The sequence below is a fragment of the Colletotrichum acutatum genome (genome assembly GCF_030867785.1).
Source record: "Colletotrichum acutatum strain CBS 112980 chromosome Unknown BDZ83scaffold_17, whole genome shotgun sequence".
Classification (NCBI taxonomy): Eukaryota; Fungi; Ascomycota; class Sordariomycetes; order Glomerellales; family Glomerellaceae; genus Colletotrichum; species Colletotrichum acutatum.
The window spans coordinates 499612-514248 of record NW_026849011.1 but is presented as its reverse complement, the minus strand read 5'-3'; the positions used below and the strand labels follow the sequence as shown (position 1 = coordinate 514248).

Genomic DNA, 14637 nt, shown 5'->3' with positions numbered 1-14637 from the left:
ATGGCGTCGGCTTACATACTCGCCATCTACTTCTTAGTTGTAGTCCTCGGCGGTCTTCAACTCAAACAGAAGATCAAGGCTCTCAAGTCTCCTCTGAGGAAACTCCCTGGGCCGTGGTATGCTCCTCTCACGACATTGCATCTACGCTATCTCTTCTCAACCGGTACCATCTGGAAGTTGGTAGAGAAAAGCCACAACAAGTATGGGACAATTGTCCGACTCGGTCCTCGACAGGTCTGGATCTCCGACAAAGAGGCCATGAAGCAGATTTTGGTCAAGACGGACCTTCCCAAAGTTGCCATGTATGCCGAAATCTCCAGAGACAAGTTCAGTCCCGGACTGTTTGGCGAGATGTAAGTCGTTCCCTATTTTCTGCCCGCAATATGCACTTGCAACATGAGCCTAACCCAACGCCTTTGGAAAAAGTCGTCAAGAGCCGCACAGGCGCCTTAAGCGATTCTTGTCTCCGGCGTTTACGGTCAACTACATTGATAACCTTGAGATGTTCTTCAAGAGCACTGTTCGCGATGTCCTGAACAAGTACCAGACGCAGATCAACGAGGATCCGGTATACCATGCAAAGAAGGGTATCGAAGTCGACTTGATGGACGACCTTCATAACGTGGCCCTTGACATGTAAGCCAATAATTCCGCATACATCTCGGTTTCTCTTGCGCATCTTCTTACTTGGGTAACAGTATGGGAGAGTGTTCATTCGGCAAGGGGTTTGGACAGACCAACCCCGACAGCTTAATCGAAGATGGAGTCGACGAGAAAATCTGGAAGTCTATCCCCCGCTCCATTTTTGATGGTCTCAGCAAGCGATACCAGGTAAGTCGATCCTGAATTGCAAATGGAATATCTCGTTCTCTTAAAAGCTAACTTGTGCAAAGACTGTATACGTCAAGAAATTCTTCCGAGCCCTGGGAATCGACCTACAATTCGACTGGCCCGCCGAGATGATCACAGCAATTGACGCCGTGGTCCAACGACGCAAGCGCACCTCGGACGTCGAGCGCCGAGACCTCCTCCAGCACCTCATCGAAGAGGGCAAAAAGCCAGACACTGGCACCAGCATGTCTGCCCGCGATATTGTCGACCAAATGGCCGAGATCCTCCTTGCCGGTTCCGAGACAACATCCGGCACCATCGGCTGCCTCTTCCTTGAGCTTGCCCGTAACCCCGACGTCCGCGCCAAGTTGTTTGCCTCTCTCCCGTCCAAGGGCTTCAACGACGAGATTGTGACTAGCAAATCGGTTCGCAACGAGGAGGAATACGAGTATCTCGAGGCCTGCATCAAGGAGAACCTTCGCTTGCATCCCATTGCATCGGAGATGGGCCGCCGCACTGGCAACCAGTGGATCAACCTCTGTGGCTATGATCTGCCGCCTCACACTGTAGTCTCGGCTTCGTACCGCGATCTACACCGCAACGAGGCTTTCTGGCCCCAGGCAGAACGGTTTTGGCCCGAGAGGTGGCTATCGAATGACAAGCGAGACGGGGCACCCGCACCTGAGTACGTCTCATTGCTTCCCTCCCGAGTACACAGTCTTGGTAAGGAATCTAACAAAGCCTCTAGTATGGACGCGTACTACCCCTTTTCTGGAGGCAAGCATTCGTGCATTGGTATCAAGTAAGCTAAGCTGCAGAGCATTCCGTTATTGTCCGGCGACTGTGCTAATGGAGGCGACAAAGTTTTGCGTGGGCCGAGATGAGAATGGTTGCCGCCAATCTCCTACAAAGATTTGATGTGCTCGAAGTTCCGGGTCAAGACATAGACTTCCGCCAGTACATCACCATGCAGTTTGCTACTGGTCACTGGAAAGTTGTTCTCAAGCCGAGGAACTGAGTACAGGTCACCAGACTCTTACGACGAAACGTTCACAACGCATGACTTTTGGCATTCAGATTGGAAAGTATTTCACGTTTGGTCTCTCTGGAACGGAGTAGCGGGGCTTGAGATAGTAAGAAATGCGTTCAAGCGATTGCTTTTTGGAACAACTGAGTTCAAGGCATCGATCTACGGGAAACCTACGATCTAGAGACGACGGAGATTGAATAACATTGAGTGGTTGCATTGAAGGTGCGTAAGAGTTGAAGAATCAACTAGTCTGTGTCTTGCGGAACTTGGCCAACCCCTTGAGTCCCTGGGAGCGGTTATCACGGAAAAAAGACTTTGTCTGAGAGACTGCAAGAATCAACGCTCCCACCGGCTATGTTGCATTCAACAGCTCGGGGAGACTAGGACAGGAAGAACTTGCAAAGTACCCCAGTCCCAGCAATCACCACCAGCTTAACGACGTCGAGGGGGTTCTGGGACACTATGTGGCGGGAAAACTCCGTTCATAAGACAGTAACCATGTTCCATTCTGCAACGAAATGCATGTGAAAAGCTTATTCGTGAAGGATTTTACAAAGTGCGAGCGATTTATCTGCCCTGATTACACCCCCATCATGGGTCTGTTGCATGCTATACCGACGGACCGACGTTGACGTCTCAGTAGCATGGACCCGGTTGATTCGGCGTGGAGCAAGCAAATGGCACCAGAAAGCTTATTTCATGTCCACAGTGGGGTAGTTAATACGAGACATATTGATCGAGCCAGAGGTCGCGCGGGGGTAGGGGGCCTGGAGAAGATGACCGTCGGCATAGTCCGCTCGATATCTTTTGGGTACAGGATTTCTCCACTCAGTGGGGGAGACGATTTCGAGAGACTCGGAAGTTGGGAGGGGCTTCGGCATCGAAATTGGGCCCGAGGAGACCAGATCTTACCCAGAGGCAGAAGAACCGGGATCGAGATGTTGAGGACAGCTGTGCATTGGGATCCTAGTTTACCTACCTAAGTTAGGTAGCTGATCAATGACGACCGAGTCATTTGCTTTATGACCGGCTTTGATTATGAATACCATGGAGCCACCGCGGCGAAGGAATCGTTCTAAGAGCCGAAGAAAGAACCTTAAGGATAGGAAGGGCATAACGACGGAGTATGCTGTGTCTTCAATGGAGCTTGAGTCAAAGATGTAGATCCATCCTATTTACTAACTTCAGCCGGTCTGCGCGCATCGCGTCTGCATGTCTCTAGCACAGATATGGAATCAAGCCCGGACATCTGGAAGGACCAAAGTAATTACCCCACGCAAGGGTCACTGGTTCAAAGATCTCAAGTTCTAGTCTCGCATAAATCGTTCCAAGATCAACTCGAGTAAGCACATGGTCTAAGCTTTGAACAACTTAGTAGGAGCCTTTATTCTGGGAAGGTCCATCGCTTTGGCCTGATTATGTAGCCGACGGGTTACCTTGCATCTTTGGCATTAATCAGCCATTAGAGTTCCTACGTCGATGGCGGGATATGTGCCAATGATGCAACCCAAAACTGTAGAATCAGCAGACTCAATCTAGCATAATACCCAAGTCTAACTCTTCTATTTCATCTGATTTCTTTTCAATTTTTTTTTAATCTTTCTTGAGTTTCAAAATATTGATGGAAGCTTTTGAATGACAACGCTACAAGCACTCCGCGCTAATTTGGTTAGTGGACATCGGCAAGATTGTCGTTGTATTCAAGCTCATGCATTTCATCTTGCAATCTGAAGCTATGAATGCAGGAGCCACTTACTCAAGATTATCTTAGAATCTTGTTGAATGGTACTTATACAGAGTATAGGCAAGATAGAGATAGAAATAGGGGCTTTACAAGTCTCAATTTGTTTATACGTACACTAAAACTATCGGATGATATCCTACTGCTGCTGAGGTATGAGCGTGCAATCATACCCTCTAGACTAGCGAGCACTCTACCATGGTAGTGATTGTGCGAAATTGGAAGAACCGGCTGATTCTCAAACCTGCTTTCCCAAGAATCAACTCGAGGTCTGGCACCGATCTCTCCTTACCGCCGAAGAAGAACAAAGTATTCCATATCATCAAGTTGGCAAGGTCCGGAAGCCTTGACTGCTGGCGAGGTGTCAGAGTAGACGGGGCCGCATCATGATTGCTGACGATGAGTGGACTTGAGTTCCAGATCTCGTTGATCACCATTCGTGAGCCTGGAGTTTTTCTCATAGAGTTCGCAACTTTGGTAAGTATCTTGATAGCGTCTTCGTCATCATACTCACGTCTAAGAGTTGTCAGAACGCTATAGCGGTGCGGCTCATACCATGTTCAGATACTACTCACAGAACTCCTCTGAGATACCATATGTCACCCTCAGCTACATTGTCTTCGAAGTAGTCCTGTACGACACATTCGACTTTCCCTTCGGCAGCTCTTTGTGCAATATCCTCGGGCAGATTCTGCTTGAGACGTCAATACAGGCTTAAGTTCTAAGCCACGTGCAACTCACAGTCTTCAGGCTCTCGATGGCGGGCTGAAGGTCCTGAAAGGTCCAATGAAGCTCCGGATTATGCCTCATGATGTCAAATCCGCTGTCACCTGGTCCGCACCCAACATCCACAACTCGAGCTTTGGGCTTTTTATGCCAGGGGTAGTCATTGAGAAGCGCTGGCCTAGTTGTCCTCTATAACGGACGTATCAATAAGCCTAAGTCAGATTTGATGGCATGTATACTGGGGCACACTCACATTCAGCCATGGTACAACACCCTTGACCACCTTAAGCGCAGCCCTGGCGTTCTCGGGATGGCCAATATGTTCGAAGAATGTTTCGCCATTCTGTGCCACTGTAGAACAAAAAGGAGCATCTGTGGCCAGATAAGAGTCTTTGGTCTTGGTGTCTGTCATATGAGACAGCAGACCTGCAGAGCTCCTCAAGCCCTCGTCCGCTCTTCGCTTGTTAGATCACTGATAATGGACACCCAGGGCCGTGATTGGAGCTTACAAGAGGGACAGGAATTGAGCAGCACTGCCTTCCTTTTCGAGAGTCTTACTATGTCGCGTATTGCTGAAAACATCTGGCTTCTTTTCTTGGTAGATATACTCAGTAGTCAATGTCCTCAAGACCCTTCCTGGAATGATGATTAGTGGACTTTGGACGTTAGAAGCGGCGTAGGACAGGCTGCTTATGTACCTAGTTTCTGCTCATTGACATTCAGTCGGCGAGCTAAATCCTCAAGCTTCGCATCACCCCCAAGATCTTTGATCGCATCGGTGATACCAAGGGACACTGCCACATTGAGTGCACTCGTCCGCGCTGGTTGCAAACCCATCTCAAGCAGCTTGATGTGGTTGGGTGTAACTGCTGCATCGAGAGCGCGAACGTCTACGCGGATCTTCTCAATAGCCTCAAATGCTTGCCAAGAGATCAAATGCTCGGGGTCGTCAAACTTTGTAGAAGCTTTTGAGTCCCACACTTGGGGGGTTCCTAAGTCGTGTTGTTGGACCTCATGTTCGAGAACAGCAATGTTGTCCCGCAGAGATTGAAGAAGGTTTTGGAGGAAGGACATGATTGATGTACAGGGTCTTCCGGAACCAGGTGAGTTGGGATATTTACTATAGCAAGGAAACTCGAATGCTCTTTCATCAGGCCGACGACGCCATCTATTCATGTACCCAAAGACTTCCTGTGCATGTGGAGGGGGCAAACCAATGCCTTGTGGGGTAGAACGGCTACCCCACAAGGCATGTAAGTCAACAACTTCGAATGGCTTGTTTGAAGATGGTTTAAAGCAACATCGAAGGACCACTCTGGAGCTAAATTCGACATCAGATCTCATCGCTTCTTTGTGTTTGACCCCTTTCCGTCAGTATCAATTCCCCTAAACTCCTTCCTCATGGCTCATCCCTTGAAAGTCACGATTGTTGGCGCAGGCCTTGGAGGTCTAGCATGCGGCATCGCGTGTCGTCGTCAAGGCTATAATGTCTTGATAGTTGATCAACTGAAAGAATTCCTACGGCTTGGGGATAGTATCGGATTTGGTTCAAATTCGGCAAGGCTTCTTTATCGTTGGGGGGTCGGTTACAAGATGGAGCCAATTGCAAGTCAAAGTACCGAGATGCGCATCTATAACTTCGATTCTTCCGACAAAGTCCTTGGTATCGACGACCAGATTGGCAAATCCGTGGAGAATTACGGGTGCCGCCAAATCATCGGTCACAGGGGCGACTTCCACCTCATCATGAAGGACTTCGCTCTTGAACAGGGTGTCAAAATCCGGCTTGGCGAGCGAGTCGAAGTCTACGATCCCAGTCAACCTAGCATAACCCTTTCCTCAGGAGAAAAAATTCAGTCAGATGTCGTCATCATCGCGGACGGCGTCAGAAGCAAGGGACGCGCGACTGTGCTGGGTTATGAAGATAAACCTCAAGCAAGCGGATACGCCATCTACCGGTCGTTCATGAGCGGTGACCTTCTTCGCGATGACCCTTTGACCCGCAAATTCCTCAGCGATGGGGATACAATCCGATTGTTTCTGGCCAAAGACTCGCATGGGTTCATTAGCACTCTGCAGGGTGGGAAAGAGATCAATGCGGTCTTGACTCACAAAGACGTCGGCGACGTCGCGGAGAGTTGGACTAAAGAGGCCACCAAAGAAGATGTACTGGCATGTTTAGAAGGATGGGATCCTGCTGTCAGAAGAGTGTGGGAAAAGATGCCTTCAGTCATTGACTGGAAGCTCGTGTACCGCCCTTGCCTCGACAAATGGGTCGCAGACTCCGCACTAGTTACGTTGATGGGAGATGCTGCACACCCCTTTCTTCCCACTTCGACTCAAGGTGCAAGCCAAGCCATCGAAGACGGAGCCACCATAGCCAAATGTCTCTCAAAATGCGCAGGCAATATCCCCTTGGCCCTGCACACCTACTTCGAAATCCGACACGACTACGTTGCTGAAGCACAGGCGACTGGGATCAAGCAGAGAGAAATATGGCACAACTTGCACGATGAGGACAGCAATGGTTTCAAGGAGGAATTTGATATCAACGCAACCATGATGCAGAATCTCTATCTTTGGAAAAATGATGCCGAAAGATTGGTCGATGAGAAGTGGGATGAGGTGTCAGAGATTATCAAGCAGAGGCTTAACGTTAGCAGTTGTTGACAGAGCGGACTAGACTTAATGTACTTGTATGTAGTCGTCGCAAACAAGGCATTGAATCAATTATCTATGTCACACTAACTCGTGCTCTGATCATATGATGCCATGGAAATTTTATTCGCGTCAAGATTGACTGCTAAGATGAGTAAATGAGTAAAAGATCTCCTCATCAACAGTCTCAGATTTCGACTTGACCCAAGTACCAAGGCTGGAGGGATTAGCGGTGACTGACTTCCGGCCAACTTCCGGCCAACCCGCGCAAACACACTGCTGCAAAGCCGAGACATTAGCGACAAGTAGTTTCCTAGGCATCTTGCAATGCAAGAACAGCAGCCCTTCAGAAAGCGCCCCATCTATCCGTACGGATACACCTGTTGAGTCAGGCCTGAATCAGCACCGCCTACCTACAGCAAGTCCTAGCGTCACGGATCCCCGCAAACTCCATGTCCGTTCCTTCAGTTGCCGAAAGCGATGAAGACAACTTCCATCTTTTCTGATTCGCCAGTAACATCCCTACTTACATTTGCATCTGGGAGGAGAGATGAGGACGACAGAAGAGACGGGACAGAAGCTGTGTTAGCGGAAATGAGTCGCCAACGAGACACCGCCCGGGCGTCTCCACGAGAGACGAAGAAGTCGGCCTTTAGGCGGGGAGTAAGAAGCTGTGAGCACCGGTCCGCCTCTTTTGGTGACGTAAGAGCTGTCTGCTAATACACTCTAAACATGAAGCAAGTGAAGATGGCCAAGCACAGCCGGGACGTCCGCGTCCACATACGTGCACCTATTGCCAGAAAACATTTATCAGGGCGGAGCATCTGATACGACACGTTGCATCACGTAAGGTGGACTGGTCAACTCATCCGTCGCGTCGTTCAGCTAACGCTCGGGACTAGATGAGAATCGGAAGCCATTCAAATGTCCCCCCTGCGGTGCTAGTTTTGGCAGAACGGATGTCCTGCGTCGACATCAAAAGAAGTGCCCAGGGAAACCTCCTCAAGGTTCGCCGAGGTTGCAACATGAAGAGAGCCGCATCCAGACCTCAACAGAAAACGATTCTCAAGTGACCGTAGACGATGCTTTGATGTAAGTCAGGAATGAAGTGCATTCAAGTCCCGGCCATAAGAACTTACAGGGGATTCTCAGGCTGGAAGCCAACTGTCGGCCAGTTGATCACAATCAGCAACAAAGTAAAGGTCTGATTGCTGCGGAGAATTCTGATGTTATTCGGAGCCAAACAGATGAGATCAGCATTGTGCATCTGGCTGTGTCTCAGTCCGGTGGTTCTAGTCATGATGCCATCGTAGTTCGCCAATCAGGAGATGAAGATACCGCCGAATCCGAGTTGAGCTCGCCTCTATCGAACGCGGATCAGGGTCTTGCCATAAGCAAGGCTCATGTTGCTCCGGATACCACCATCTCCGCTCAGCAAGTTAACGAGATAGATCGACTCAACCAAACAGCCTCTCTAGATAACCCCGAATCCACTACATCTGAGAACAATCCTGGCTCAGGAGAACAGCATGTCGATATCCCCGACTTTTTGATGCTTGGGGACACATTCATATCTGAGATCAACCCGGGCGATTTCGACATGAGGGGCGTCACAGACTTGATGTTTGACTTTAATGCCAACACCGTCATCTCACCCCCTTCTGAAGACACATGCATCCTCTTAGACCCAAGTCGGCATGTGGTACCAGTCTCACTATTCTTCGACGCTCCCGAGAGCCTACCTCAATACCGACCTTCCCGTGACACACCGCATCTTTTCAGATGCTCCGACGACGATGCTATTGCAGTCAACAACGCTTTCGCCAAGGCAAAGGGCAATACAATCAGTACCTCAGACACTGGCTGTCTAAGTCACAGTCAGATTTTACGTTGGATCAATGCGTACTTCGAGCACTTTGACATACATACGCCCATAGTGCATCGCTCGACCTTCATTATTTCGGCTACTCCAGGTAGGCAACACAGCCAGCAGTCAGGAAAGAGACCTAGCTAACTGGTTGCCACGCCATCTTGCAGCATCTTTGCTTTTGGCGATGCTGGCCATCGGTGGCTGTATTGTATCAGAGCATGGTCCTGCCTCTAAGGCCTATGAAGCTTCCTGCCATCTCCTAGCTCAGGTGCGTACCTCAACGTTTGCGTCTTTTGTCTGTCAGTGCTAGGTTCTGATTCTGTCCCCAGTACGAGCAAGATCTCTTGCAGAGCTCTATTTCAGAATTGTGGCCGATACAGACTGCCCTTTTATGTATTCAATTCGGAGCCTTTTCAGCTAACTCCAGGTATACGCGACAAGCGCAACGACAATTCTCGCTTGTGACAGATGTAAGTTAGGCGCTTTTGATACGGCTCTGGGATACTCTAATAGTCACCTCGTACTGATACTTTGAAGTTATTGCGCGCGGTAGAAATTCAAGTTCGCGGGGTCCAGTCAGCTCAGGAGTCGGACTGGAAGGACTGGATCTTCATTGAGACGCTAAGCAGGTCAGTGACAGTGAGCATCTGGTACTCCATCGATGCAATACGACATCTAACTACCCGCATTTCTATACACAGACTCGCAAGCTGGACTTGCATTCTGAACGCTGCCATATCGCTCCTCGACCCTGAATCAACATGTATCGCAGCGCCTCAAGTTACAGCTGAAATGATCGTACCCTCAAACGACAGCCTCTGGCGAGCACCGTCAGCCAAAGAATGGGCCCATAACAAAGAATGGCAGGCATACAAGCCAGTGAATCTCGTCGAAACCTCGAGACGAGTCTTCACTGGCGAGTTCCCCGCGGTACCCATGAGCTCGTTCGGACTCCTCACGTTGATCGGTGCTCTCGTAGCCAACATTTGTGCCAGAGAACGGTACTCTCCTGAAATGGCCCCCATCCTTGACCGTGAGTACTGTGCAAAGATGGAGAGGAGCCTTCAAGCATGGGAGACTCTATGGCGCAGTCACCCTCACGCTGAAGGCACGCATAGCATAAAGAGCGATCCCTTGATGTCGGACTGTCTGTCTCTGCTCAACTCTGCCCACCATCATCTGTATATGGGACAGGAACTCCAGATTTTGAAGAGAATTGCTAAAGAACCTGAATGTCATCTGGCAGTCCCCAATATTCCAACTGATAAGAAGATTCTGGTTGTCATCAAGTACGCTGCAACTTCTTGGTTGGCGGATACCGTAACAGGCGCCGCTCATAGGCAGCGGAAGGCGGCATTCGAATTCGGTGGGCTTGGTCCAATGGTCGCATACGAGACTGGTAAGCAATCATGTTCCGGATCGTCATCTCAAGAGTTGAGCAGCTGATGAGTGACATGTTCGTCCTTCTCCGCTTAGCGCTGATTATCTCATGGTGGCTGAGTCTTCGGCAAAGTCTCACATTACCACCTTCTGCCTCTGTGCTAGAGGGAGAGAAAGAAAGCTTGGAAGCCATCGACCACTTGTTTCAAGACATTCTGAAGGAGCTAGATGAGCAGTGCATCTCGTTCGATGGAGACCGTTCGGATCTAGTTTCCCGAGCCCTGTTTCACTACCGAGTGTTGTTGGGGCAGTGGGTGTGGCCTTGTGAGTACTTTTGTTTCCCCTGTTTTTCTCGCTTATCTATTTGCTAAGCCACGCTCGACGCGTAGACACGAATGCCATGAACCACGCCCTGCAAGCCTTTGCATCTCGATTGTGCCAGGGAGAAGTCTGACATTTCGCGTCATAACGGCACGGCTCTCGCGGAAAGCTTGGCAATGGGGTAGCTGTTCAATCCGTGGAGGCGCAGAAAGACTACCTATGATGTGGGGTGACGGATGCATCCGTAGTAAAAGGCACCACGGACTGCGGATTGGTCCGGCTGACTGGTTCCTGAGCAAAAGTTCCCAACGGTTTTCACAACCATCAGAAATACCCATGCTGAAACATGGCATAGGATCCATGAAATGACAGGTTCAGTTCACAAGCAGTTCCGAAGGATCAAAAAACGAAAACAATGAACGAATCGGCATCTTTGCTGGTCTCTCTATCCACTTGAGTTGGTGGGATAGCGGACAGTTGAACGGACTCTAGGTGGTAGAACACAAGTATCAACCGATGGCTTCAGCTTGTCAGGGTGCGCTAAGACTTGTGTTTCCAGAACAAGCTTATTTTCGCAGAAGAAGCCACCATTCATCTTATCGAGAAGGCTGAGTTGGATGACAGAGAAGGCTGTCGAACTAGACATTCAGCTGGTCATGGGGAAACAATCGGATGATATCGATCTCGACACTCCAGATCATTTCAGGGGCTGTGCTTCAGGCTTTCGAGATGCCGAAATCGGGTTCAGCTCAACATCATGCTCCTGTCAGTGTAGTCCAATCTGTGTATATATGAAATCTACGACCTCAACTGTTCAAGTGCCCGAGGTTTAAAGTGACAAGTCTTGTTATCATATCAACACAGTACTGCATCTATCATTTGAATCTCATACTTTGAATATCTCCATTCATTTACATCTACACTCTCTGTTTGGGAGCAACAAGTTTCGGTATTCGCGATGGCATACCCTGAGAATGTTGGCATCCAAGCCATGGAAATTTACGTCCCTGGACAGGTGCGCATCTCTTTCTACAATTTCCTATATTACCTATTACAGCTGATGGCAATCACTCCAGTGCTTGGATCAGTCTCTCTTCGAGCAGCACCAAGGCGTCTCGGCGGGTAAATACACCATTGGCTTGGGCCTCAAATACATGAACTTCTGCAACGACCGTGAGGGTAAGTTACTCCCCGTCCGAGGTACTCTAACTGCGGCAGGGTTCTGTGGTCTGGCCTGGCGTCTTCCATATCAGCGATAGCTACTGACCAGCTTAGATGCATCTTCCATGGCTCTCACTGCTGTATCTTCGCTCATGCGAAAGTATAATATCGACCCCAACTCGATCGGTCGCCTCGAAGTTGGCACAGAGTCCTTGATCGATAAAGCCAAGTCTGTCAAGACAGTGCTGACCCAGCTCTTCGAGCCTGCTGGGAACACCAGCCTGGAGGGCATCGACACCATTAACGCATGCTACGGTGGCACGAGCGCCTTATTCAACGCCGTCAACTGGGTCGAGTCCCGATCGTGGGACGGCCGCAACGCTATCGTTGTGGCGTCCGATATTGCTTTGTACAACGAGCCCGCCTCTCGGCCCACGGGCGGTGCCGGTTGTGTTGCTATGCTCGTGGGCCCTGATGCGCTGCTTTCGATGGAGCCGGCGCTCAAGGGAACCTTCATGACCCATGCTTACGACTTCTACAAGCCTGATCTCAAGGCAGAGTTCCCTCTGGTCAATGGACATGAGTCGCTTCGGTCGTACATGTCGGCGCTGGATGGTTGCTACCAACGTCTCCGTGAGAAGGTGGATGCAGCAAACCAACGCACGAACGGGCTTGGGCCGAAAACTGATACTAACAATCTGTTGAACATATTCGACTACATGGCATTCCACACCCCTAACTGCAAGATTGTAAGCAAATCGTACGGACGACTGCTCTACAACGACTTCCGACTGGACAGCGACAAGAGCAGGTGGGAGGCGACGTTGTCTGAAGAGCTCCGCGGGCTCAGCTACGAGGAGTCTCTGAAGAGCAAAGAACTTGAAAAGATCTTTGTCAACCAGTCCAAGGATCTCTTCAGAGCGAGAGTCGAGCCATGCATTGCCGCTCCCACTCTATGCGGCAACATGTACACGGCTAGTCTGTACTGTTCTCTCATCAGCTTGATCAGCAACATCGATCTAAGAGACAGTGTCGGGAAGACTATCGGCATGTTCAGTGTAAGTCTTGTATTATCCATGTGTGAGGACTCTGTTGACAAGAGACGTGGGATTAGTATGGCAGCGGTATCGCCAGCACTCTCTATGCGCTCAAAATTACGGGAGATCTCAGCGAGATGGTCCAGAAGATTGATCTCATGAAGCGTCTCAAGCAACGTGAGATTTGTACGCCTCAGCAGTATGAAGAGGTGAGAATAATCCTGATCTAATGCTGTTGCGAACTGTCACTCACCACCGATTCGAAGGCCTGCTCTCTCAGATTGAAGGCGTATGGCGCCAAAGGCTATGAGCCTGCCGGAAACATCGAGGTCATGGCTCCCGGGACGTACTATCTGGAGAGAGTTGATGATGTTTACCGCAGGTTCTATGCTGTCAAGCCATGAGCTTCCATACTTGTTAACCTCAGCTCATGTCTCGGAGCGTTTCTGCCACGACTTTAGTAGAGCCTTAGTGTATAAGGGGAGGATTCTGCATAGAAAACGAATGAAGATAGAGTTCCAATCGTTTCATGAAGCTTTGGTTTCTGTCTTCTCTTCCTCGGCCGCTGCGATATCCTCATCGCCTTTCTTCCAGCGGTATTCCTTCTCAATGCCTAATTCCCTTTGCGCTGTGTCACAGAGCTTCGCGTTCCCACAGCCGCAATTAGCCGGCTCCCTGATCCACCGATACGTGATACTCCACCGATCTCCCCTCTTCCGCACCGTTCCATCAGGCAACGTGTCCGTCTTTCGCTTCCTGATGCCATGCTTCCAATGTAGCCTCGAGTCTCCCGACATCTGTAACATGCTCCTCGGCGTAAGGTCTACCTCCACTATCCTTCCTTCCTCGCCTTCGTCTGGAGGCAATGCGAACTGCATCATGACTGGCGATCCCAGAGACAGCGCATATAACTGATCATATGCGGAATGAGTATCGACATGGGGCGGGATACCGGCGCCTGGTGGGTAGTGTTGCAGACAAACTTGGTCCGGTGGTCTGCCCTCGCGTATGGGAATCAACGGCTCCAGCCAGTCCGGAAAAGGGTTGAAAGGAATGTTGGGGTCCACGCCGAATGTTTTGTAGTCAAAGGTATAGCCGTAATGAAGAGACAGTCGCCCGGATCGATCTGGCCATGAGAGCTCGTTGCGAAAAATGTGTATTAACTTTTCCTCATGCTCGGCTGTGATGAAGTCGTCTTGCCAGAAGATGCCCGAGGGCTGAATTGGTAGTTCATTCATTACGAAAGCTGTAGCGCCATGCAATGCCGTTCGTCGTGCCAGTGGTAATGAGTAAGAGTTGTTGAATAACAAAAGTGGCTGAGATGATGTTGAATCCGAATTTGACTCAGCGGCAAAAGTCGTCCAGTGTGGCACCACCACGGAACCAAAGTGGGGCACGTGCGTGAAATCATGGCGGCTACGGATGGGAAAGAGAAGACTCATTCTTAGATCGTCAGCCACGGGAATTGCACTCAAAAATCACTTACAACAGCCACGAGAAGAGTCCTAGAAGTGAGTTTGTTGCGAAATCAATACTCGGTATCAATAACATGTTTCTCAAGAGTCCGCCAATAACACCGCCATGGAGGTGACAATGGTTTCTGTCGCTGATGACAATCCCAGAACGTGGAAGGAAGCCTCAATGGTCACAACCACTCTAGCTACCGTCGATGAGAGCTTCGATGTCTGCAGATGAGTTCCTTGGCAAAGAAAACGCTTCTCGTTGGGTTGAAAGCTGCATGTGACTGTGACTGTCACTGAATACAAGGGGTGGGGTTATTTTCTTTGCTGTTGCGGACAGCGGGGTAGAAAGAATGGAATGCAAAACACTCAAGAAGCATGCCAGATGTCGTGCATACATCAGCATTAGATTCATGGACTTG

General features: G+C 49.8%; 7 protein-coding genes across 7 annotated transcripts; 5 read left to right on the top strand and 2 right to left on the bottom strand.

Moving 5' to 3' along the window:
- BDZ83DRAFT_693004 (cytochrome P450) lies at positions 1 to 2308 on the top strand (the record flags this gene model as incomplete). The annotated part of the gene is made up of 6 exons (XM_060511331.1): positions 1 to 353; positions 427 to 636; positions 699 to 831; positions 894 to 1516; positions 1580 to 1633; positions 1696 to 2308. 6 exons carry the CDS (start codon positions 1 to 3, stop codon positions 1847 to 1849), a joined length of 1527 nt encoding a protein of 508 aa, XP_060368576.1. The 3' UTR covers positions 1850 to 2308.
- A 1470-nt stretch (positions 2309 to 3778) lies between these two features.
- On the bottom strand, positions 3779 to 5402 carry BDZ83DRAFT_749215 (S-adenosyl-L-methionine-dependent methyltransferase; the record flags this gene model as incomplete). The annotated part of the gene is made up of 6 exons (XM_060513736.1): positions 3779 to 4118; positions 4178 to 4293; positions 4344 to 4517; positions 4582 to 4783; positions 4838 to 4964; positions 5027 to 5402. The coding sequence occupies 6 exons, from the start codon at positions 5400 to 5402 to the stop codon at positions 3779 to 3781; spliced, it is 1335 nt and encodes a 444-aa protein (XP_060368575.1).
- Positions 5403 to 5672: 270 nt separating this feature from the next.
- On the top strand, positions 5673 to 6998 carry BDZ83DRAFT_693003 (uncharacterized protein; the record flags this gene model as incomplete). The annotated part of the gene is made up of 1 exon (XM_060511330.1): positions 5673 to 6998. Exon 1 carries the CDS (start codon positions 5730 to 5732, stop codon positions 6996 to 6998), a length of 1269 nt encoding a protein of 422 aa, XP_060368574.1. The 5' UTR covers positions 5673 to 5729.
- A 286-nt stretch (positions 6999 to 7284) lies between these two features.
- Positions 7285 to 9277, top strand: BDZ83DRAFT_130425 (uncharacterized protein). The gene is made up of 5 exons (XM_060501207.1): positions 7285 to 7659; positions 7725 to 7832; positions 7889 to 8078; positions 8139 to 9124; positions 9186 to 9277. The coding sequence occupies exons 1-4, from the start codon at positions 7467 to 7469 to the stop codon at positions 8998 to 9000; spliced, it is 1353 nt and encodes a 450-aa protein (XP_060368573.1). The 5' UTR covers positions 7285 to 7466; the 3' UTR covers positions 9001 to 9124; positions 9186 to 9277.
- Positions 9278 to 9405: 128 nt separating this feature from the next.
- On the top strand, positions 9406 to 10846 carry BDZ83DRAFT_130405 (uncharacterized protein). Its single transcript, XM_060501206.1, has 4 exons — positions 9406 to 9485; positions 9558 to 10255; positions 10333 to 10560; positions 10626 to 10846. The coding sequence occupies exons 2-4, from the start codon at positions 9649 to 9651 to the stop codon at positions 10688 to 10690; spliced, it is 900 nt and encodes a 299-aa protein (XP_060368572.1). The 5' UTR covers positions 9406 to 9485; positions 9558 to 9648; the 3' UTR covers positions 10691 to 10846.
- A 669-nt stretch (positions 10847 to 11515) lies between these two features.
- Positions 11516 to 13159, top strand: BDZ83DRAFT_570467 (hydroxymethylglutaryl-CoA synthase; the record flags this gene model as incomplete). The annotated part of the gene is made up of 5 exons (XM_060504307.1): positions 11516 to 11572; positions 11634 to 11736; positions 11833 to 12776; positions 12833 to 12964; positions 13022 to 13159. 5 exons carry the CDS (start codon positions 11516 to 11518, stop codon positions 13157 to 13159), a joined length of 1374 nt encoding a protein of 457 aa, XP_060368571.1.
- A 123-nt stretch (positions 13160 to 13282) lies between these two features.
- BDZ83DRAFT_717097 (2OG-Fe(II) oxygenase) lies at positions 13283 to 13993 on the bottom strand (the record flags this gene model as incomplete). The annotated part of the gene is made up of 1 exon (XM_060511910.1): positions 13283 to 13993. One exon carries the CDS (start codon positions 13991 to 13993, stop codon positions 13283 to 13285), a length of 711 nt encoding a protein of 236 aa, XP_060368570.1.
- Between the last annotated feature and the right edge of the window lie 644 nt (positions 13994 to 14637).